This window comes from Pleurodeles waltl, chromosome 4_2 (assembly GCF_031143425.1).
Source record: "Pleurodeles waltl isolate 20211129_DDA chromosome 4_2, aPleWal1.hap1.20221129, whole genome shotgun sequence".
In the NCBI taxonomy this organism is placed as follows: domain Eukaryota; kingdom Metazoa; phylum Chordata; class Amphibia; order Caudata; family Salamandridae; genus Pleurodeles; species Pleurodeles waltl.
Window position 1 is genome coordinate 331,216,501 of NC_090443.1, and position 23,699 is coordinate 331,240,199.

General features: G+C 45.0%; 1 protein-coding gene across 4 annotated transcripts in view; it reads left to right on the forward strand.

The window, feature by feature from the left end:
- Positions 1 to 4,474, forward strand: part of PLA2G6 (phospholipase A2 group VI) — a 317,414-nt gene extending 312,940 nt beyond the window's left edge. For all 4 annotated transcript variants that reach the window (XM_069231334.1, XM_069231337.1, XM_069231335.1 and 1 more), the window contains one exon: positions 902 to 4,474. In XM_069231334.1, coding sequence (XP_069087435.1) covers positions 902 to 1,043 — 142 coding nt within the window. In that variant the 3' untranslated portion in view covers positions 1,044 to 4,474. The remainder of the gene's footprint in view (positions 1 to 901) is intronic.
- The last annotated feature ends 19,225 nt before the right edge of the window (positions 4,475 to 23,699 follow it).

Below are 23,699 nucleotides of genomic sequence, written 5' to 3' on the forward strand. Positions count from 1 at the left end.
GCTGCCACCAAAGGACCCGTTCCAGCTAAGTGTGCTCCATTTTTTATTACACTCATAGCGAATAATAGAATATTATTCACTATTAGTATAATGAAAAATGGACAGGAACATAAGGAAAGCGGAATTACCCCGTGTTCTTAACACGGGAGTCACAAGGGACAAGCCGGGGGTCGCAGCTGCAACTCCTAAATGACTTCCGGGCGGGGGTCCTTCTCCACTTTGGAGAGGAAGGTTCTGCACGATGCTTCAGCTCGGTTTTGCGCGACCACCGTCTTTCTGGGCTGTCCACACGCTAAACCCAGCCCCGCAGCCACCAAAGGAAATGTTTTGCTCCATGTTCTCGAGATCGAAGAATGCAGGAAGGCTGCTGCTGCTTGACTCGAATAACCCACTGTCTAATAATGCTTATGCTGCTTTGCCTTGTCTTTCAAAATGCACTATGAAGTTGTCCCAAAAAGACAACCAGTACTTTACAAAAGAGCTAAATATCGTGTAATTGTTTTTCTCTTTACTTACACGTGCGCCTTCCTTTCCAGCCTGTTATCTTACATGGAAAGGAATTTTATATTTTGCTATCTTTTATCACTTATTGACGATCTGAAACGGGTCTGTTTTTGGGCGCCAGTGGGTGGGGTTTACAATAAAAGCGTCATCCTGTGAGCGCCCTGAACTTGGAGGCACGGGCTAAGCCTGCAGGACGGTACTTCATTATACCTCAACGGGGCTTGCTTGGGAGAGAACGACAGCACACATGCCTGGGGTGACAGAATGAGTACTTTCTATGGTGGGCCACTGTATGGAGCCAGCCAAAGAGAGACAAGCTGATCATTTTGTCTGCATGAGGGAGTGGGGATCTGTGCCACGTGATGGTGGTAATCAAGTTTATTCTTTCTCCCCCCAGGCTGAGCCCGCAGCTGCAGACAGAGGTGATGCTGGATGAAGTTAGTGACTCCATTTTGGTGAACATGCTGTGGGAGACCCAGATCTACGTGTATCACCATCGGGAGCTGTTCCAGAGACTCGTGCAACAGCTACTCTCCTAGTGAGAGGCCGAAGGAATCTCAAGTGCCCCCTAAGGCCCTGGGGGCAGGGATGGCTCTTCAAGGATAAAGCTTTCTGTTTTGGGCTGTCCGTCTCCTCGCCTATGATGACTCAGGGAGGGGATATATGGTCTTCCTGTGGCCTGCAGCATTCTTCTTAATACCGCAGTACTGTACATTGTCAAAACTGATTGGGGCCCTTTGGATGTTTGGTTGCACAAAAGTGTAGGCTGTGTTTAGGCTGGGCAGAAAGGTCCCTCAATATTTCCTTGGAAGGGTGCCTTCCAACTCTTAGTGTCACCCCTGCTGAAGTCTAGAGGGAGTGGGTGCCCTCTGGGACTTTGTTCACTGACCATGCAGCATGGGAACCCTTCTGCACGCCAGGCAGTCTGTGGCAGTGGTGCTTTATGGGGTATCTCCTTGTCCTCTCTTTATGTCCAGGGGCATGCAACATTCCCCTTGCTCGTGCAGTGTCTCCTGAGGTGCACTATGGTGGTGTTGATTTCCCTCCCCCTGAAACTGACACTGCTGCATCTATCCCTCAAGCAATGTACCCAGCGTTGCTGTCTGGGGGTGAGTCTCCATGGTCTCTCTTTGTGTCCGGTGAGCTTCTAGCATTACTCCTCTCATCCTTACTCTGACATGCTGTCAGATAAGTTCCCATGGGGCTCTGTATCTCAGTGGTGCACACAGGGTGGGAGAGTGGGCAACCTGTGGCATTGTGCCGTCCAGGCATCCTGCCACGTTTTCCTGTGGTACAGTGCCTCCTCTGTCATTGATTGTGTGTGGGGAGAGACTAGGAGGGCATAGTGTCCTGGCTTTAAGACACCGGGTGAATGTTACTGTAACTAAAGGGACATTTTCACTTAGCTAAAGTACTGAAATGGGGACTTGCATCTTTGGCGATTAGGCATCCAGTGTTGACCATTGTGCAGGTAAGGTATGGGGACGAACCATAGGACCCACCATGAGATTACACAGCATTCCCCAAATGGATATAATGATGCCGACTGAGCTGGCTCAGGAGGTGGATCCCATGAGGGCTGAAGGTTCACTTATGGCCCCTGCAGACCCCCCCCCCCTTTCCGCCCACCACCGCGAGGGCAGACAGTGTCTCCCTAGGTTTTAAATATGCTGCTGCTGTCTACTCCACTGCCTCCTTGCTGCTAACTCCCAATAACTACCTATTTATCATGGCATCCCTGTATCAGATCATCATGACAGTTCTACAGTGGACACTAGGGCATGGTATGGCAGCACAGCTATGTGCTTTAGATCTCAAACCCTGCTCTTTCTTTTCAGTAAACATACCGATGGCCATTTCAACAAGTACCTTGCTCTGCTGACTATTAGGACTTTTGCTCATCTGGGTTGCCCAGAGTGTGCTTAGGACTCCTTCTGAATGGTCCAGAGTGGAACATTTCTGGGTGATCCCTGGAGGCTCAAATGATTTTGGAAACTTTCTGAATGGTCCTTTAAGGGGTAGAGGATAAATAACTTTTTGAAACCTTGGACTTGTATGTGAATTTCTGCACTGCTGTTTATGACATCATTGACTTTTTTGCACTGAGCCTTTTGGTTGTTGTTGACTTTCTGATTGGTTATAGTCTATGATGAGGACCTTTTTATTGCTCTGGTATCCCCCTATGTGAAGAGCTGCACTTAGCTGGTACCCTTCTAACCTTATCCTTATCAGAGTAAACCTTGGCTATTCTTTCTTTTTTATATAGAAGCCAATGTCCTGACCGGCCTTCTACTAAGAATGCATGGGTTTTGTGCCCATTAGTGGTGTACATGAACGTTCTTATTTTGCAGTCCATCTCTCTGTGAACACCTTTGGCTGCCTAGAAGAGTAGCTCCTAAATGGGGCAATATGGGATGGTAGATCATTTCATGCTCAAGATTTATTCTTATGGAATTTCTTTTCTGTTGCAAAGTACCAGTATGATCCATTCTACCGTTGTCCTTTAAATATATAGTTACAGTAGGGACAGAAAAGCCACTCCAAGCGTCATATCTGCGTTAAATAGCTATTCATCATGAAAAAATGTTGCAGCCCACCCTTCACTGTAAAAATGTGTCTGCACATTCTATTGTGGTTGTGTCTACCAAGTTACAACCCTGCTACTGCATACTATACTTAATAATGGTAAGCACGTATCAAGCTATATGTGCCACTGTGTACATGTATGTCTAAACAAGTGACCCGCTAACCCCTTTAGATTGTCATGCTGTGTTAACGAGTATGATAGTGACTCAAGGAATGCAGTGTGCTTGAATAAAATTGACTATAGAGATAGAATAATAACCAATCAGTTTGAAATTCTCTTTGAAATCAATCTTCCAGACATAGGCGCCGTCTATGAATAGGGTTCTTTGACACCTTTGAGACCATGATTGAGATAATATGGGGCAGTGGAAATCAGTTATTTGGGAGTTAAAAGTTCAAGGCCGCCCTATACCATCACAATGGCATAACAACTGTTAATAGTATTGAGGACTTCACTAGTTCTGTTCCCTGAAAAGTCTGCTCTGAAGTGGATACACATCTGCTTTCTGGCAACAGAGAGCACAATTGAGATCATAAAAATGAATATTGGATCTCATAAAGTTCGGCCATCCTCTGGACTCTGTTCAGTACTTTCCACAAACACCCCATCCTAAGCTGACATACAAACATCCGTGCTTGCTAAAGATAGAAATCATTATCATGCCTCGGAAAGGAACAAACCATCACAGTGTAGCCTTCAACTCCACTTTTTTTTTGTAATCATAAAGAAGAGATTAGGGGAATGGAGACCCATCTTGGGCATTCAGCTGCTCAATGTATTTCTTAGGAAACAGTAATTCTGCAAGGGTACCATGAATGAGGGTGTACAAGCTGATGATGGAAAATAAGCTTATATGTCACTGGATCTCTGAGACACCTACACATCCATTTCAAGATTCAGAAATTTGTAAGATACAAAATAGCTGTTTGCCATTAAAATCAGCTCGGAGAACAGTCCTGAAAAGTATAGCATCAGTAGCAGCGCATCGTCATTCGTAGCTAATCAGGTATACCCAAACTTCTATACCTGATTAGTAAAAGATGCTTCTACGGACATCTGGAAAAAAAAAACAGTAACTGCTTGTGCCCAATTTCTTAAAAGACTAAGACTCACTCTGAACAAGACAAAATAATCCCTAAAATTGTCACATACTAATAATTTCTTGGTTCCACATCTGGACACTGAAAAGGCGAAGGCCTACTCTTCACAGGAAAGACGGGTAAGCCTGGAGGTAGTAGCACGTAAAAGTTTAGTTTAAAAGGATAATCACTGTGGAATGGAGGATCTGTGATCTTTATAACAATCACCACCTTGCCTTAGCAGCCTTAATTTAGACTGTGAACAAAAACTGATTGGTGTTAAATAAAGTTTGGAAATGGCTGATTTGATTAGTACTTTATTATTCAAATGTTTGGTAATAAATTGTCAAGAGCTCAGTTTCTAAGCATGAATCACTTTCTGACCTGGATCTATAGATGGACCTGATTGGAGATATGGGCTGAGATCTAAAATATATAATTTGTTCCGGAGTTTGAACACTTTAGGGAGCTGGGACTAACCAGAGTGAACTCATTTATTGTATCACAGGTTAGTTTTTTAATATTCAGTGGTAAAAAGTAGACCACAGGGATGGGAGGCAATTGAAAGATGACCTTGAAATGGTGGAGCTATGCCAATGTGTTGTAGTCCGTACTCATTTAGCGGGCCACATATTGAATTTAGAACGATATCTTTCTATTGCAGATTAAAACATACAACTAACAGACTAAAAAATAAGCAAAACAGTAAGTCCGTCTGTACATTAGTAGAGGTCCAAGTTACATTGTCAATTGGGGATGTATAACAATCACTGCCGTGGCAGTTGGCAACAATCGTGATTTAGACAAGGATAGAGTGGGGTCGGGATAATTTGCTGTGAGGGTGTAAAGGTCAGAATATGTTTTTTTTTTTTGTCCATATGGATGGCTTATTTGCGGCTAAGCCGGTATAGAGTATGCTATAAATGAGTGGGCACGTGCAAATACACTGGCTATGTGAGGTATATTGTTGTGGGACTAAACACTAAGGGGCATATTTATACTCTGTTTGCGCCGAATGTGCCCAAGATTTGTGTGGCATCCCAGGATCAGAATGATCTTATTGCCTGGTCATAATTGAAAATGTGTGTTGCAGCAGCTTTAACAGGATATACTCACCATAGCCAGAGTCCTGAAAGGGCCAGAGACAAAACACTGCACTGGCAGAGGGTGTTAGCATCAGGCTGAATGGAGATTACAGGGCGGGGAGCTTTAAAGGCCTAGCCGCCTTTGTAATGCGACCCAGGTCTTTCCAAATGGCTGAGATGACTGACCCCCCTTCCTGATCCCACTTTTGGCTGCAAGACAGGCAGGAAAATTAGTTAAATTAGGATGTGTGCCCACTTCATGCCAGTCTCACCCCTAAAATGGACGAGCTGAAGTGGACACCATTTTTTAAATTCCTCCACCTTGGTTTGGATGGAATTAGGCCACTAACTTTACGGTTATGTGCAATCCCAATGGAAATGGTAATAGAATGCGTGTAGTCATCCTAAAGGTGGGAAACCCATTGGCTGCCACCTGGCACTCCCTGTAACACCCCTAAATTGGCACTCCTGGACCCTTGAACCCAGATCCTGACAACCTAAGAAGACAAAGGAAAAAGGACAAAAAAGAGATGCACCCACAGAAGAGGTGAAGGAGCAGCTGACCTGGTACCAACCTCACTGGCCTGCCTGCATTTCTCATTGGACTCCGCACCAGAAGACGGGTCGTCCTGCAGCTGAGCCTCCAGAAACCTGATAGGACTGCCTGCCTTCCACAAAGACTGAAGTCTCCTGTGAGCAGCAGACCTGCTTTCCAACCAACTCCAAAGAAAGGACTGTGCAGCCCCCGGAGCCACAAAGACCCGACACCTGAAGTCATTACTGCGCCCGTCGTCCACGACCTGAGGTGAAGCAGACCACTGGTGCCAACAAGGTATTCTAGCTGTCCAGAATCAGAGTCCATCATGGTTTCCCCCTTTCTGAACTCCCTGAAATTGCTAGCAGCCGCTGCACGCAGGCCTCCTCTCCCGTGGCATCTGTGGTGAGAGAAACACGACGTCTCCAGCAACCACTGCAATCATTGCCGCCGACCCAAGTTGAAGTGGTCCCCTGGTGTCAACGTTACTCAGCTCTCCTGAGCTTGAGCCCACTATGGTTTGACCCTTCGTGAACTCAACAATGATGCATGCAGCCTCAGACCACAGGACCCCACAACCGCGAGTGCTCCTGGACAAAAGAAACCCAATGCTAAAGGACACCCCTGCATCCGTCGACCCTGGTGAAGAGGACCAACAGTGCACCTACTTCCACAGGCACACCATGTTTGAGGCCTACCTGTTGGTTGTCCCTAACTGGCCCCCCAGTCCAGCCTTCAGTGTAAAACCCACTGAGACCAATCCCCAATGAAATATATGGACACCCGACTCTGTACTACACCTCTGCACCCGGCCGCCCCAGTGCTGCCCGAAGTGACCTATTGGTTTTGCCCTGACCCTTGCCCAGTACTCACCTTAAATCTAGAAGATTGGTCCCATAAGTTGTCATAAAGTGGTTGTTTGCTAAATGTGTTTTCCTTCCATAGGTTAACATTGAAGAACTCTGAAATTGCACTGAGTCAACTTTTGTAAGTGAAAAGTATTTATGCTGAAAAATGTAGTGACCTGATAATGAAGTTCTTGGGTTTAAAACATATATAAAAACAAGTGTTATTTTCTAAATTGGTCTCTGATTTATTCTTTGAGTGTGTGTCTCATTTATTGCCTCTATGAGTACAATAAATGCTTAGCACTACCCTCTGATAAGCCGAACTGCTTGCCCACACTACTATACAATACAGCATTAGTCCTATCTACTCTTGCCTCTGCAAACCGTTGTCATCTAAGCCGCCCTACTTTTTCATCCATCCTGACAAAATGGTGCTTTGCACTACAGCTTCTTTTCTGCTAAAAGTGTTTATGCCTTTTCATGTAGGCCAATCCATCACCTTCCCTACTTTTTCTGCACCCTCACATCCCTCTAAAGAAGAGGAGAGACTCCACCGCCTAGACCCGAAAAGAGAGTTAACGTTCTCCCTTGATTGCACAAAAGAATTCCGGGTGGATGACCAACTCTTTGTAGGCTATGTGGGTGTGAAGTAAGGTCAGGCAGTGCAAAAGCGGACCATCTCTAGATAAGTCGTACTATGCATTATATCTGGTATGCAATGACCAAAAAGCAACCCGAGGGTTTGCCTGCTCATTCTACTCCAGCTACAGCTGCAACCACTGCATTAATACGCAGAGTTCCAGTCCTTGATATCTTTCGGGCAGGCAGTGTGGGCATCCATGCACAAGTTTACCAAACACTACTGCCTGGACAGTCAGGTACATAGGGATGGGTACTTTGCCCGTTTAGTCCTGCAGGACTTTCTAGCGTGATCTTGGTTCACTGACCCACCTCTGAGGAAAGTATTGCTTACGTATCTATCCAAAGGTGGGGAATCTGCAACTAGAAGTCTCTATCAGATTAATAAGTTACTTAACTTCAGTAACTCCTTATCTGGTAGACACAATATCTAGTAGCAGATTCCTTACTGACCCACCCATCCTCCCCGCTCTGCAAAGTGATTCCCTTGCCCTCTCACCAGGGCCTTAGTTTTGACGCACCAGTAGTCCATATTCTTCATTGCTCTGCGCCGATGGAGTGGAAAGACATGTAAAGAAACTGATGCACGCTGCAGTGGCACCTGTGTAGGACCCACACGTCATATTCGGTGTGAACAACACCGTCGATGGAGACAAAGCCTATTGACACCACCTAACGTGCGCAGGGGTACTGCTCAAGAAAAATCTCAAGATCCAGTCTGATGCCTGGAGGAATTTCAAAGGTAAGGAATCTGCAACTAGATATTGTCCCTACAAGGTAAGGCATTACCGAAGGTAAGTAACTTGTTCATCTGGGCAGGTCTAAGGAGACAAAGCAATATAGCCTGACTCCATAGAGGATGGGAAGCAGGCTCTCAGAGTGGCATATCCTAACCACAAAAATGTTATAAAAAGGGTGGGGGAGGGGGCATTTTACAAATATATATTTGTTTATCCTGCAAGTGGATGCTTTCTATGGGGATAGGTGGACTCAAATCCAGGTGCAGATCCGCAACTATGCAAATCTCAGACACACACACACATACATATTCACTGAAGAAAAAAAACAAAGGTTACAGGGACATAGTTAAATTCAGAATTTACTCTTACAAAACCATAGAAATTCAGCAGTTAGAGTTCTTTCAGATAACTATAACTCGCGATCTAAGGTAATTATAACTCGCACCCTTGCCACGCACAGTTTTCTTATCAATAATGTTATTGCAAAAGTTGCAGTGATATCAAAGATGCCATACAAGATTTCATCAGTGACATAATATGTTGAGTAATTAGCTGTCCATGGCGAAAGTGCGAGTTATAGTTACGTTGGGGTGCAGCCCCCCCTTGAGCTACCACAGATGGCCCTAGGGGCTGCTGCCCCCCAGGGCCCGGATCCTGCTGTGTCCCGGGGTACCCACCCCCGGGACATAGATGTTGGCTGTGATTTGGCTGCATAAGCCACAGCAAGCACTTTACAGGTCCCTCTGTCAAAAACTGAAACTTTCATCTCTGTCCCCTGCAGTGAACAGTGATGAAATGCTTCAGCAAGCAGGGAGCTGCTGTTAAAAGCAGCCCCTTGCTTGCTGAAGCGATGGCACCGCAAGGCTTACCCCTCAGTGCCAGATAGCCCGTAAAGAGCATTTTGAAAAAATTTAAAATATATAAATAAATAAATAGGTAGCTAAAAAAAAAGAAACAAACAATAGCTCAGTGTGACGGATGCAGACCTTCACACTGAGCACACAGAATTCGAGTCCAGCCGGACTTGCTTCCCTTTTTTTTTTTTTTTTAAAGTACAAATTGTTAGAATTTTTAAAACTGACAGATACATTTTTTTTTAAATTGTACAGCTATATCTCTTACATCAAAGCCTAAAAAACTCTCTACCTCCCTCCCTCTCACTCTCACTTTCACTTTCTCTCCCTCTCTGTCTCTTTCAATCAATTTCTCCCACTCACACACCCACCCACAGACCTACTCAGAGCCTTGTGCACCCACTCATGCACTCACTCACAGTTATGCATTCACTTATAGACCCACTCACTCTCACACACCCAATCAGACCCACTGACACTCATGCACCCACTCACAGACCCGCGCACACACTGATGCACCCACTAAAACACAAATGTATGCACTCTCACACCCAGACAGACACTGTCACAGCCACTCACCCCCAGATACATCCTCTCACAGTTATTCTGACACCCAGAGAGGCTGCAGCCAACTTCTGCCGCACACGGCCAAAGAATGGTGTTGGGTAGTTAGGGGGGTTGGCCTCAGGATCTGGCTTCAGGCCTGGTCTTGCGGGCAACCTCCGCTGCACATGGGTGAAGGCCGTGCATGATGCAATGTTGGTTGCTTATAGAAGGTTGGCCGGCCAGGCCCTGTCGCAGCCGTGGTTGGATTAACGTATAGTAATGAAAATTACTATACTTTAAAAAAACATAGAAATTCACTTAAAATCCCAAAGGTTACAGGGACGTTATAGTTAGGCTTACATTTTAAATGTTACGAAACCATAGAAATTCACCAGTTACCTCAAGTAACAATAACTCGTGCCCTAAGGGTAACTATAACTCGCACCCTCACCATGCACTGCTAATTACCCTACGAATTACGTCACTCATGACATTTTTGATAATATCATTGATAATATCGATGTAATATTTGCAGTAATATTTTTGATTAAAAAACTGTGCATGGCAGGGGCACGAGTTATAGTTACCTTAGGACACGAGTTATAGGTACTTGAGGTAACTATAACTGGTGAATTTCTATAGTTTCGTACGTTTAAAAGGTGAGCCTAACTATAACGTCCCTGTAACCTTTCTTCTTTCAAAGTGGAAAAAAAGTAAAATAATATATATATAAATTTGCGCGCCACAAGGTGGACCTTTGGATGGTGTGTGTGTGTGTGTGTGTGTGTGTATATATATATATATATAAAACATTGTGTATCATATGAAGAACAGTGCATTGAAGGGTGAATTGTGGTATGCACATCTAACCAGTGGATTTTAGATTTGGATACCAAGCACAACATGCCTTGAACTGATATTTTTCAGGCATGTGATGTCTTATGAGGAAACATAAAATACCCTTAAATTTTGTTTGAGAAAGTCTGTAATTTTATGATGATATACGATTTCCAAATCCCATGTTTTTATATTCTACAGTTGCCTTATCTCTGTGAGGGCAGCCACTAGTAGAGACACCCCTTGTGCAGCTGGGGGAGTGGCTACTGGTGAAATCCTTGCCCCCCAACTTCCCATGCAGTTAGTTGCACTGTTGATTCTCCCATGTTGCCAACCTGAGCTCTGACATGAGAGCTGACTACAGGGTCTGGCCTGCACCCACATAAAGAACCCCTTCTGCACATGGCTATCAACTGTGTGCAATAGAGGTTCCCACAGGGGAAAATGGGTGCAGGCCCATTTCCTACAGTACAACAGCAATAGCTGTGCTGAGCAGGGGTTGGCTGTGTGGCCAGGCTTGAGGTCCAACCCACCATGTGGCCAGCTCTTGCTGTGGATATTCTTCAGGTGTGTACAGTGGTGTGAAAACTCCAGAAAAACCCAAGATGTCCAAGAATGCAAGGGCTGAAGTTCTTACTTGCATACAGGCCCATTGTGCAGTCTTTTTCTGAGCTGACACCTGGCCAGATTCTGAGCATGATCAGCATTTTTCAGAGTTTACAAATCCATATATATCTACATATAGATATCATATTATTTCTTACCTGTAGGTGTAGTTTTGCAGTTTGACGATTTTTCTGGATTCACATTCTGTGTGTTAATCCACCATCTAGTGGCTGGGTCCAGAATTCTCCACTTTATAGTAGTTCTTCTTTTCTTATGAATTTTTGTTTGCTGGTGGGCGTTGACTACACCTCCATTTGATGTCCCCAGTGGCATTGTCCTGCTTCCTCCGTAATCTCCCACTTTTGTTCTCCATCATCTGATTCTTTTTTTCCACCATCGGTTCTGGAAGCCTGCTGAGGAATCTCCAACACAGAGAAGTAGTTTGGGAAGAAAATTCCAAGAAATCGCTGAGAAGTTCATCTTAATTGTTAACATCACCGACAGAGAACATCAGGAGGAAGATTAGGAGAAGAAAACTTGAATTTTGGAAGAAATTCAGAGAATGCCTTTTCAGGGGCTCCCTGAAGGGCCTAGATGGAAGAAGACACCTTTCAGGTTTTCTCAGAACTGCCACCATAAGTTCTCTAAGAAGGATAAGCACCCAATTTGCAACCTCTGTCTTCCCGTCGAACAGCAAAGTGAGGACTGTAATGCCTTCACATTGAAGACGCTGAGAGTAAGGGAGAGACTGAGTCAGGCACATCACAGCATGCATAGCCAGCAGACAACACCTTCCCTGAGGGATCTAGGCTTCTCTAGTAAGAAGATAATGTTGCAGAAGAAGCAGGAGGAGAAACTTTGGATGCAGAAGTAAAAATCGTCAACGTCTAGGAACAGGCGACAAAAAAGAAAAGAGACGAGGTAAGAGGTACATCAGTCTCGTAAAAATTGTCTGGGTCAAAAAGTGCTGACCCTTGGATGTTGAAGGGGGCCTCGGCGTCTAAACACTTGCCAACCGCAGGCACGCCCAGGGAAAAGGAGCCCCACGTATCCCTTGAGTGGGTCTCCAGTCAAGGGAAAACTCCAGAAAAACCCAAGATGTACAAGAATGCAAAGGGAAAAAGACGCTTCAATGTTGAAGAAGGGCAGGTAGAGAACGGAACATCAAAGCTCGACGACAGATACATTGTCAAAAGGATCTTCAACATACAAAATGAAGACCCCGAACCCCAAAGAATGGTTCACCGAAATTGAGAAGAAGCAAAATCGACTCGGGCCGAAATATCCACTCTTCTACATAAGAAGAAAGAGGTTGACGAAAGTCTGAGATGATTCAGGTTTCCGCAAAAGACTTTGGCACAGATGGAGGTTCCTGAGAAAAAGGTCAAAAGAACCCAACTCTGCTCCCTCCAGAGCCTCCAGCAGAGGAGGAAGAACTCTTCTATGAAGAACAAGTAGGGATGTATCAGTGTTCAGAGGAATCTGAATACATCGATCCACAATGGCAAGACCTTTAAACAGACTCGCTTAAAGAGGGTGACAAGAGTTAGCCGTTGAGGCCTTCGCCTCTGGATGATATTGGAATGTGTAGCCAGGTCATCAAGCAGCTGATGAGTTTCTGGTACAGCTGGGTGAGAACAAGCCACAATCGTGTTCCCTGGTAGACTTTGCTGCCCAGTCAGGCAAAGAGTTAGTACCTACCCATGATCCCTAGTATCCTCGACCAAGGTAAGGAGGCATTCAAAGAGCCAGGCACTTGCAGAGCTGTTACACCAAGGGCTGAGAAGAAATACAAATACTCCTCAAAGGATCCGGCATTCATTAATGGTACTGTCCCTGCAGATTCAATAATTACATCTACAGCCAGGAAAAGGGCCAGCATTCCCTCAACCTTCGTCACGCTGCTGGATAAGGAAAGTAAGAGGATGGACCTCATGGGTTGCAGAGTTGAACGCAGTGCTGCTAACCAGTGGAGAATTGTCAATTAAAATGCTTTATTGAACAGACACACACTAGCACTGGGAAGAAATGGGAGAAGTGATGAAGCACTTCCCTCGTAGTACAGAAAAAGAGCAGCAAATCTAGCTGAAAGTGGCAAAAACAATGCAAATACTTGTTTAAAATCTGCTTTGGATGCAGCAGACACATCAAGCTGCCAGATGGTGATGGGTGTCACACTGAGGCACCATTCATGGTTGAGAATTTCAGGCTTCCAGTCCCTTCAATCAGAAACAGTTGTTAGGGAGCGTTGTAGAAAAAGCCTCGATGAGTTTAAAAAAAGACAACAAAACAGCCAAATCTATAGGCGCACTGCAATTTCGGGGTGAAATGCAAAGGAGCACCTTTGCCTCAAGAAGGTCTGCCACCAGAGGAAGTTTCTAGGCTAGAAGATCACATCAAGCATTCCAAGGCAGCCATCAACCTGCAACATCACAACAAGGCTGATAGTACCAACAACACAAATGCCAGGCCTTTTGAGAAATAGGCAAGGGACGAGGGCAGTAACACAGAGGAGGCTCATAGATCTCAGGTTCATCAACAAATGTATAAAAACTCAAAAATTCTAAATGACAACCTTACAGGAGGGCATACCACAGTTAAAGCAAGGAGATTACATGGCAACTTTAGACTTAAAAGATGCCTATTTGCACATGTCAGTTAATGCAGAGCACAAGAAATACCTAAGGTTTGTGTGAACAGAAAGCATCTTCAGTTCACAGTACTGGCATTTGGGATAAAATCAGCACCAAGGGAGTTTAGAAAGTGTCTGGCGGCAGAAGCGGAGCACTGAAGAAGTAACAAAATACATGTATATCTATTCATTAGTCAGAGCAAACTCTTACATCAACTGCAAGTAGGACATCCAAGAATTAATGGAGACACTTTACACAATAGGTTTCTCCTTGAATATAGAAAAGTCCTCTCCAGAACCCAAACAAGAGAACTATTTCTTGGGAGCAAGAATCCACTCCATTCAAGGGAAAGCACACCCCAACGAGAAGAGGACACAATTCCTACTGACAGAGATTCACCACTACTGCCAGGGGCAAGCTCTGACAGCAAGGGCAGCGGCAAAACTGCTAGAGAAGATGGCATCACGCATCCCTTTAATTCCATATGCAAGACTTAAAAAAAAGTCAATACAGGAATAGCTTCAAAACGAATGGTCACAGGCAACTGGGCATTGAGAAGATCTGATGGTTGTCACTTAAAAGGTAGAAGAGGAGATTACTTGGTGGAACAGAGCACACATTACACAAGGGATAACATTTGTACAGCCAACTCCAACAGTGATGATACCCATAGACGTCTCTCACATGGGATAAGGAGCTCACATGGGCTCACTCAAAATATGAGTGATACAGAAGGAACCGGATGCAGTGCAACACATCGACATACTGGAGCTGAAGACAGTCTTCCTAGCCCTAAAGTTGTTCCAAAAACAACGTTTGGGGAAAACAGTTTTAATTCAAACAGAAAATACAACAACAATGTAGTACATAAACAGGAAGGGACCCAGACAGCACCTCAAAGATAGCTCAAGAACTATAGAAATGGGCTATACAGAGGAAAATGGAAATACAAGCAATACATCTGCCGGGAAAATACCATATTGAAGCAGACAAGCCTCCTGCTCCCACAAATGGGAACTGAACCAGAAGGTAATAGACTCTTTCAGAAATGGGGAATCCCAACAATAGATCTGTTTGTAACTCTCCAAGATGACAAAGCTTCACCTCCAGACAGCTGCACCACTTGTCCGTGGGGAATCCACTATTGAAAAATTGGTCAGGGACATTTGCGTAGCTTTTCCCCTGATTTAACTGTTGTGCACAGTAATCAACAAATCCAAGAGGAGCTGGATGACACTAATCGTAATTGCCCCACAGTGGGCAAGACTAACATGATTCTCAGAGCTCAATAGAGCTAGCACAAGGAAACTGTCAAACGTTACTAAAACAACAGGGTCTGTTGTCAATGAAGAGGGAACAGTAATTCACCCACAACCGATAATTTCGAGTCTAACAGCATTGCTGTTAGAAGACTCAGAATTTTGACATTTTAAGCTGCTAGAAAAGACAATGGCAGTTCTAAGGGAAGTAAGAAGGACAACTACAAGAAGATGTTACATATCCAAATGGAAAAGATGATCACTATGGAGTATAAAGAAGGGAATATGGAGAAAAAGTACTAAGGGCAAAATGGTATTAAAATATTTAACTTACCTTCTGGAAGAAGAACTTACTTATGCATCTTTAAGGATTCATCTAGCAGCTATAGTGGCGTACACAATAGGACATATTGGAAGATGTTTTTTCACATCTCCGGTAATTAAAAGGTTCTTGAAAGGAGCAAGGAGGATGGCACCACCAAGAAAGATACCAGCCCCCACATGGAATCTAAATGTGGCACTCACTCAGCTAACTTAAATAATCGTTCGAACCTTTGCACAAAGCTAATTTATAAATGCTAATCTTAAAGATTGCTTTCTTAGTAGCTATCACGTCACTACGCAGAGTGAGTGAGTTGCAAGCAATTACAGTATGAGAACCCTATTTTCGAATTCACAAAGACAGGATCGTCATGAGAACACTACCACCATTCGTGCCAATACTCATTTTGCAATTTTACATGAATCAAAGTATATAAATTCCACTTTTTTCCATAAGCCAAGGACTCGTGCGGAAAGAGCTCTGCATACATTAAACACAAGACGCTCCATATTGTACTACATAGACAGGACAAAGGCACGCTAAAAAAAATCAACAACTATTTGTATCATTTGCAGATAGTGTCTTAGGAGACCAGTAACTAAAACCACAATTGCAAGATGGATTGCTCAAACAGTTCAGTTGCGCCACACTTACGCAGGATAAATTTTAACTGTCACTCCAAGGCGCATTTGACTGAAACAAAGGAGGAACCATTGCTTTTCCTGCCAAATACACCATTGCAAGAAATTTGCATGGCACAACATAGTCAACAGTACACATATTTACAAAACAAACTCTATCTGACATACAGATAAACAATGAATCTCAAGTAGGACAAAACGTTTTACAACGTCTGTTTACGAGTCAAGTGCCATCTTCAACCCAATCACCAAAACTGCTAAAAAAAAATCAATGCAGACACTGCAAAACGTATAGTTTCTTACCTCTAGGTGTAGTTTTGTATCTTTAAGAATTTTTTGGATTCACAAGTGACCCACCCACCTCCACCAAGCAGATTGAGGGAAGAAGCTACAAAAAAAAAGAATCTGAAGATGAGGAACAAAGGTGGGAGATTCCGGAGTAAGCAAGACATCACAGGGGGCACCAAATGGAGCTGCTGTTGATGCTCGCCAACCATCAAAAATGTAAAAGAGGAGAGGATTACTAGGTAGCGGAGAATTCCGGACTACAGACAGGGAGCTGCATATTTAGCAGCTCCCCGTCTGTCAGCAATGCCAACTCCCGCAGGAGGTTGGGGGGGCTAACTGGGACGGCAGGGGCCTTCAGGCTGCCCCCTGCGGTCCCAAGTGCAGGGCACCCAGGACAGATGGCTGGGTCCCAGGGGATGGGGTCTCCGGGGCCGAAATCGGCTGGAGGAGGAGGGCTATGAGGCCCCCTCTCTGCCCCCCAAAAAAGATAGCAGGCAAGGCCCTGGGGGATTGCGTCCCCAGGGCCGAAATCGTCCGAGGGAGGGGGGCCGCACGGCCCTTCTCATCCATTTATTGAAGGCCAGACCCTGGGTGATGGGTTCCCCAGGCGAAAATCAGCCAAACTAATCATTAACCCAACGAGGGAGCACTTACTACCTAACAAGTAGAAAGTGCTCTAGTTGGACAGATACATTGTGCAAAACTGTGGACTCCTGTTAGATAAATGAGCAGGTGAGCTTCTCGTTTTTGGCGATGATGGTCATTTCACCTAAATTAAACCTCAACAGGAAACACTTACACATATAGCAGGTGCCCCAGTTGAAGCTCCCCTTCTGGAAAGGACAAATTATCATAACTCTTAGGCTTGGTGGAGGCAAAACAAATGTGTTTACTGCGCGACTAAATTTATTAAATGATCTGAAATCCTTTGTGGAGGTGAATGCATGTTTCATCTATTGAAGCACAGTCAAACACTCTAACACCCACAGCCAGTTACGTTAGCCCTTGATACCAGCGTTTGGTTCTAATGAACTCTTCAGAAGAGCAAAGAGCCCATTTCAAACAGCTCCCAGGTGCAGATTTCTGATAAACGTAGTTCAAGGCAGTCCCTAGCATACAATTTTTCTTGTGATCAAATGAATGTATCTCATCATGCTTTGGAGTGAGGAGAAAGAGGTAAAGACATTATAGAATATTTGTGTCATTGGGAATGCAGGCTGAGTGGAGGGCAATCCGAAGTCCAGGCTGTGCGCTCTAACCGTGCTGTGCATGTATATGCGTTTGGTGGCCCATTTATGGTTTTCATCATGAAGTGTGAATTATGATTTGTGTAACTAACCATAACTGGCCTATTTCAGTGGTTTTTATGTTTTATTTTATAATAATTAGCTGCTCTTTAATTGTAGTTTATAAATTGAATTTATTTATTTATCTTAAATCCAATGTTATGGCCTTGCGCCCCACCCTCTGTTGGAAGTCAACAAACGCAGAGCACTGCTTTTGGCCCTCTACAGTGGAGATTTCCAAAACCATCAATCAACCCTCAGCAGGCAGCCAGCCAACACCTTGGGCCATGCCATCACCCTACGCTGCATTCCATAGTGTACCTTGTGACAGTTTTAGCACTTGTTTTTTTTATTACTTGAACTTTTTCTTGGGTTAAAAAAACATCAACTATTCCTTTTCAAAGGCATGCATATCTACCCTCGGATTCGTGGATCCGTGGACCAAAATTTGAATCATGCTGTCTCTCCCCTCCATCACAGCGGCAATAAATAGCATCAGCTGTGCAGTTTATTCTCTGCTGTTCTTTCATGCCCACTAGTTAATGGACCCAGTGAACAAGATCATGGCATAAAACCACATTGTGTAGCTTTGATGATCTTGAGTATGATCATGGTTCAGAAGATACAACTTTTATATTGTGCTGTACTAATAAAGGTCTGAATCTATGCTTTCTGGTGGATACTTAAAACCATAGATTCCCCACCTTGTGGATATCCCCTGGTGCTAGACAGGCTCCAGTGATTTTTCTCAGCATTGCTCCTGCATGCTAGCAGGAGACGGTATGCCGTACTGCATTTAATTCATCCCGCCCCAGGAGTTATGTTGGAGCCACAAATATGTGCCACCCCTGTGCGCTGATGTAGTTCCTTTCTTTCCACGCCTTTGAATATGGATCTGGAGCATCCTCCCTTAGCTTTTTATTTTTTATTTTTAAATAAAAAATGTTCCTACAGTGTGCCAGGGAACATGCCCCCTCCAAAGACTGCAGGAGACTGTTATAAGCAGATGTCTGTTACACATTCTCAACCAGGTATAGCTCTGGTGCATAGGGTCTTCGCAAGACTCCAGGTCCTGCGGGGACTGTGCCCATATGAATCTCAATATGATCTGTAACTGCAAAGTCTAGCTGTACGTCACCAAAGTCCGTTGAAAGATACATGAGGGGGCCTGTTGAAGTTGAGGATGCAGACCCAATCCTGTTTTCGAGGCCTTTACAGTGCAAGGTCCTCTTCACAATTCAAATTATCTGGTAAGTCCAAGTCCAAGTCCAAAAAGAACCACAAGAAGTCGAAGCATGAATCTCCCTTGTCCTGATGCTCTTGGCCAGAGAATTCAGAAGGAAGTCAAGGTATCTCCTAGTCTCAGTCCAGATCTTCTACAGAGAAACTGAAACTTCAGCATGACTACTGGGTCCACAGGCAACGCTGAAACAATTAGAGGTTTTTAAGGTAGCCAGGTTGCACATCTTCAGCACCTTTCCATCTCCCTATGGCATGCCTTCGGGCCCCAGAGATCTGAGAAGGCCTGCAGGCAGGCTACCGTCGACAGAGCCATCCTTGACCCCCTCTGCGCCTCTTGATTCTGCTGCGGTGTCTGCTTCTACTGTATGGCCGGCTCCCAACCTGACTTTGAATCCAACATTACCATCCATACCAGTCCCTGCTTTGTAAGCACTAGAGTAAGACCTTATTGTCTTGCCAGACTCTGAAGTCAATCCAACAAGACCTCAACCTCAGTTGCGTCCTCCACAACCTTTGACGCAGCTGGTTCAACCCCGTTATGACTCAGGCAAAACATTGCCCCTATGTAGGGTGTTTCATATTCCTCTGCTCTTAGACTCAAAACACAGTCAACATAGTCATACTGGAGATGATTATAACCCTTCCACAGAGGAATCTGCTTTTTCTGCTGTGGTGATCATATGGGCTGCCATCCAGTGAAGTTTAAACTAATGTGCTTATGGATATTGTACAACCTGGGCAGACTTCCACAGAACTGCATCTCCATTTTAATGAAGTCCTGACAGACAAAATAATGGGCACTTGGGCAAACCATTGTTGTTGCTCACCAGTATATAGAAAAGTTGCCAGAAGACATAGACCTGCCCTTGTGATCTTCCTTTCCTATTGCAACACCCTACACCTGAAATATTGGTGGGCAGGTATCCACGAGTAGACTAAACCCTAACTCATTCTCTACTACGTCTCCAGACAGGGAATCGGAACACATGAATGCATTCAGAAACAGGATGTTTTCCACAGCATGAATGCATTGAGGAGCAGGATGTTTTCCACAGCAAGCCTCACTCTTCGTTCAGTAAACGCCAGCAGCCCCCTTGGACAGTACTCATGAGCTTTATGGGATATGGCCAGCTAGAGTGTGCTGAGTGCATCAACCTTGCTTGCTTGGCTCATTTGAGATGGCCAGGATGCAGCAAAATACGTTATGTGCTCAGGGATGGACACCACTGACTACTTGGGACGAGCAGTTGGTTCTTCGGCGCCACATGTGGATGAGATCAACAGGCTTCACAGGTAATGTTCAGGTATCACTAATGGACATGCCATTTGATGGCACCCATCTGTTAGAAGATAAGGTAGACTGCGCTGGAGTGCTTCAAGCAAAATAGGGCCACAGAACTCACCCTCATCCTTTCTGCACCCAGGCAGCAGCATCCCCAACAGTTTCGCTGTTCTCAAGACTTCAGAAGGGGCTTGGTGCAAAGACAACACCATGGTCCACCTCTACATTGGCTGTCAGAGAATCATTTCTCCATGTTGTGGCAGAAGGCCAAGATTCTTTAGAACAAAGGAGCAATAAAAAAGGTCCCATCATTAGAAATTGGGAATGGTTGCTACTCTTATTTTGCTGGAGCTGAGTAAGGATGAAGGCCTTCACCCTATTTTAGCTCTTCATCCCCTCAATTATTTCCTGAAAAGGACAATTTCATAATGCACACATTAGCCGAAGTTCTACCTCCCCTCGATAATGGGTGTTAGTGCTGGACCTGCAGGACACATTTTCACATTCCAGTCCTGCAGTCTCATCGGTGTTACCTGCAGTTCAAGGTGGGTCAAGAACATTTTCAGTTTTCTACGCTCCCCTTTAGCCTCACCAGTGCCCTTTTGGTGTTCATGAAAGTGATGGCAGTGGTTGTAGAACCTCTTTGGAGGCTGGGGGTACCAGTCTGTCCCTACATCAACAACTTGCTTTTAAAGACAGGCTCATAACAGTCAGTAGTAGACCACCTCCAGATGACAGCAGACCTTTTTAACATCTTTGGGGTTCTCGATCAATTTACCTATGTCACACCTGACTCCTCAGAAGGTGTTCTTCATCAGAGACATTGTGGATATAGTGCAGTTTTGAGTCTTCCCTCCGATTCAACAACTCCAGAACATTAGGGCTATGATCAAAATGTTTCAACCTTGGTCCTGGGTCTCAGTGAGAGTAGCTCTGAAACTTCTTGACCTCCTGCATCCTGGTTGTCGAACACACCAGGTAGCACATGCAGGCTTTGCAGTTGGACCTGAAGTTTCATTGGGCTCAGCACCAATGGAACCTGTCAGATTCCATCCAGGTTTTGAAGAAGACTACAGAAGACCTGCAGTGGTGGCTTGTTGACTGCAATTGGACCAACAGCAGACCCTACCCAGAGCCGATGGTGGTGATAGACATGTCAATGTTGGGTTGGAGAGGTCATCAGGGATATATGGAGACTTGGCATTGAAGGCCTTCCTTCTGTCTATCAAAGGGAAGCCATGAACGACTTGGTGAGATCTTTGAATGCCAGGGCAGACAAACTCAGTTTGTGACACCTAGTGGATCGCAAATGGCAGTTACACCTAGAGGTGGTGCAGGGCATTGTCCAGCATGAGGAGAACCCTGGATGAATGTTTTTGCCACCAGTGGGAACGTGCAGTGTCTACACATTTGCTCGCTGGCGTTACCAAGAAGATTCCCTCTCAAAGGAGCACCCCACCTTAAGTGGAGCTTGGGAATCTTGTATGCCTTCCCGATGCAACCTTTCCTGTCCCATGTTCTGAAGGCCACCAGGAACAAAAAAGGCCAAATTAATTCTAGTGGCCCCAGATTGGTCCAGGACTGTGTGATACCTGGAACTTCTGGGCATGAGCATCTTTCCTTCGATCAGTCTGCAGTTTGGAATGATTTTCAGTCACACATGCCAGGATAGGGTACAGCACCTGAGTTTGCTCAGTCTATATCTTTGTGTGGAGATTGAGCAACAACAGTTGAAGGCTTTTGATCTGCCTTCTGAATTAGTGGCTGTCATTGGAGGCCAGATGCCCTTCAAAAAACGTGTTTACGATGGGCACTGGGATAAGGTTGTGGCCCGGTGTAGGTCCCACCATACAGAGCAAATACAGACAAAGATGTAGGATGTTTTGCCATTTGTGCTGTCTTTAGCCCAGGAAGGAATTGCTATGGACACTGTAAAAGAGTAATTGTTGGCCGTTGCACCCTTTTTGTGTTTACCAGACCAACAATCCTTATTTAATCACCCGTTGAGAGGCATTTTCTTAAAGGTCTGATCTTAATTGTTCTACCCAAAGCTTTTGTGATGCTACGGTGGTACCTTACTTTAGTTATGACTTTTGTTATGTTTCCCCGTTTGAGTAAATACACAGCTGTCCTTTGTGTCTAATGAGGCTCAAAACAATCTTCCTTGTGTGTAAGGAGGCTGCAACCTCTGTCCAGGCATCCACCATACACCCCCTTTTTCCCGGACAAACTGATGTTACGGACTAGGGTGACATTGCTGTTGAAGACTGTAATATCTTTCTATGTCACACAATCCATCACCCTTCCTGCATTTGTTCCTTTACCCCACCCCTTGAAAAAGGAGGAGAGACTATTGCTGGGACCCCAAGAGAGCTTTGAGCTTTTACATCAATTGTATTAATGACCAGCAGGTAGATGATAAGCTCTTCTTGATTGAGGTACGCTGGGGCAAACAAGGGTTTGAACATGGATCTGGAACATCCTCCCTTAGCTTTTGTAAGGTTGTACATAAAAGGACCATATCAAGATGTATAGTCCTCTCTATAAAACTCTTGACACACATTCCCCAAGATGCAGCCCCCGGAGAGTCTGAGGAATCATTCAACAAGAGCTAAGGCTACTACTACTGCTTTGACATGCAGAGTGCCTGTTCTGGACATCTGTCAGGCTGTGATCAGTCCATATGTTCCCAAAGCATTACTGCCTTGAAAACCAGGTCCAGCAGAAAGGCCAGTTTGCCCATTCACCTCCACAGGATTTTCTGGTTTGAGCCATTCCACAGGCCCACCACCTTGAGGGGGACTGCTTTGGTGCCTGTTCACTAGGTGAGGAATCTGCTGTTAAAAGTATCCATTAGAAGAACAAGTTACTTACCTTTGGTAACACTCTTTGTGATAGGGATTTCTAGCTGTAGATTCCTCACCTTTTGAGTATTTCCTAGAATTCAGAATGGATCTGGAAACTTTTTTTAGCAGTAACTTTGCACTCCCATTCACACGGATGCTGTTCCATTCCAGAAAAAATGTGCAGGGCCTATATATGCCCAACTCCTGTGTACGGACCCCAGTTTCTTTCTTTCTGTGTTGCCAGGCATGGATTCAGTCCACCCTTTGTGTCTCTCTAAGACACTACCTCAGAAGTTTTCCAGTGTGCAAGGGGTGTTCCCCCGAAACAATACTACAGGTTTCAAACCCAGTAGGTATGCTTCTGGTACCTAGTGTTGAGCCACAACTCCAACACCTGCATGTTGATGAAGCCGAAGCCATCGGAAAATGCATAGCAAAACTCACCAAGCAAAAGAAGACTGTGTAAGGGCCTCTCTGAGTTGTGGTCCATGTCCAATGTCCATTCCCGATCTCGTTTCTATTCACCGAGTCATTGGAACTGCTTGAGAGGAGAGTCCTTTAGGTAAATCTAAGAAGAAACACAAGAAGTCAAAGCGGGATTCTGCTCCCTTGAGCCTCTTGTATTCGCCTGAGCACTGGCAGGTACAGCACCACCCTTCTCAATCTCACTCCTGGGGTTTGGCAAATGAAGAATTGTGCAGAGGCAAACTCCTGTACTTAGGATCCCTGCCAACTCCCTCTGGAGCGCCTCCAGGCTTCAAGGGGCTGCAAGGCCCTCCATCTGGAGTAGAGTCAGAGGGTTTGCCCTTTCGACCTTCTGAGCCCACCTTGCCTCTTGATCCACAGTCGAACCCACTTTTGACCCCCAGATCAATGCCCGCCCCATGTTCCTTGATTCCCATGCTGACTGTTGATACCGGAGGAGGAGAACCCAATCATTCTCTCCGACGCCAAGTCTGTATCAATGCAACTTTGACTGAATTTGCACCCGAATCCTTAGAGACACTGCTTCCTCCATTGGACATACCAGCCCTTCTAGG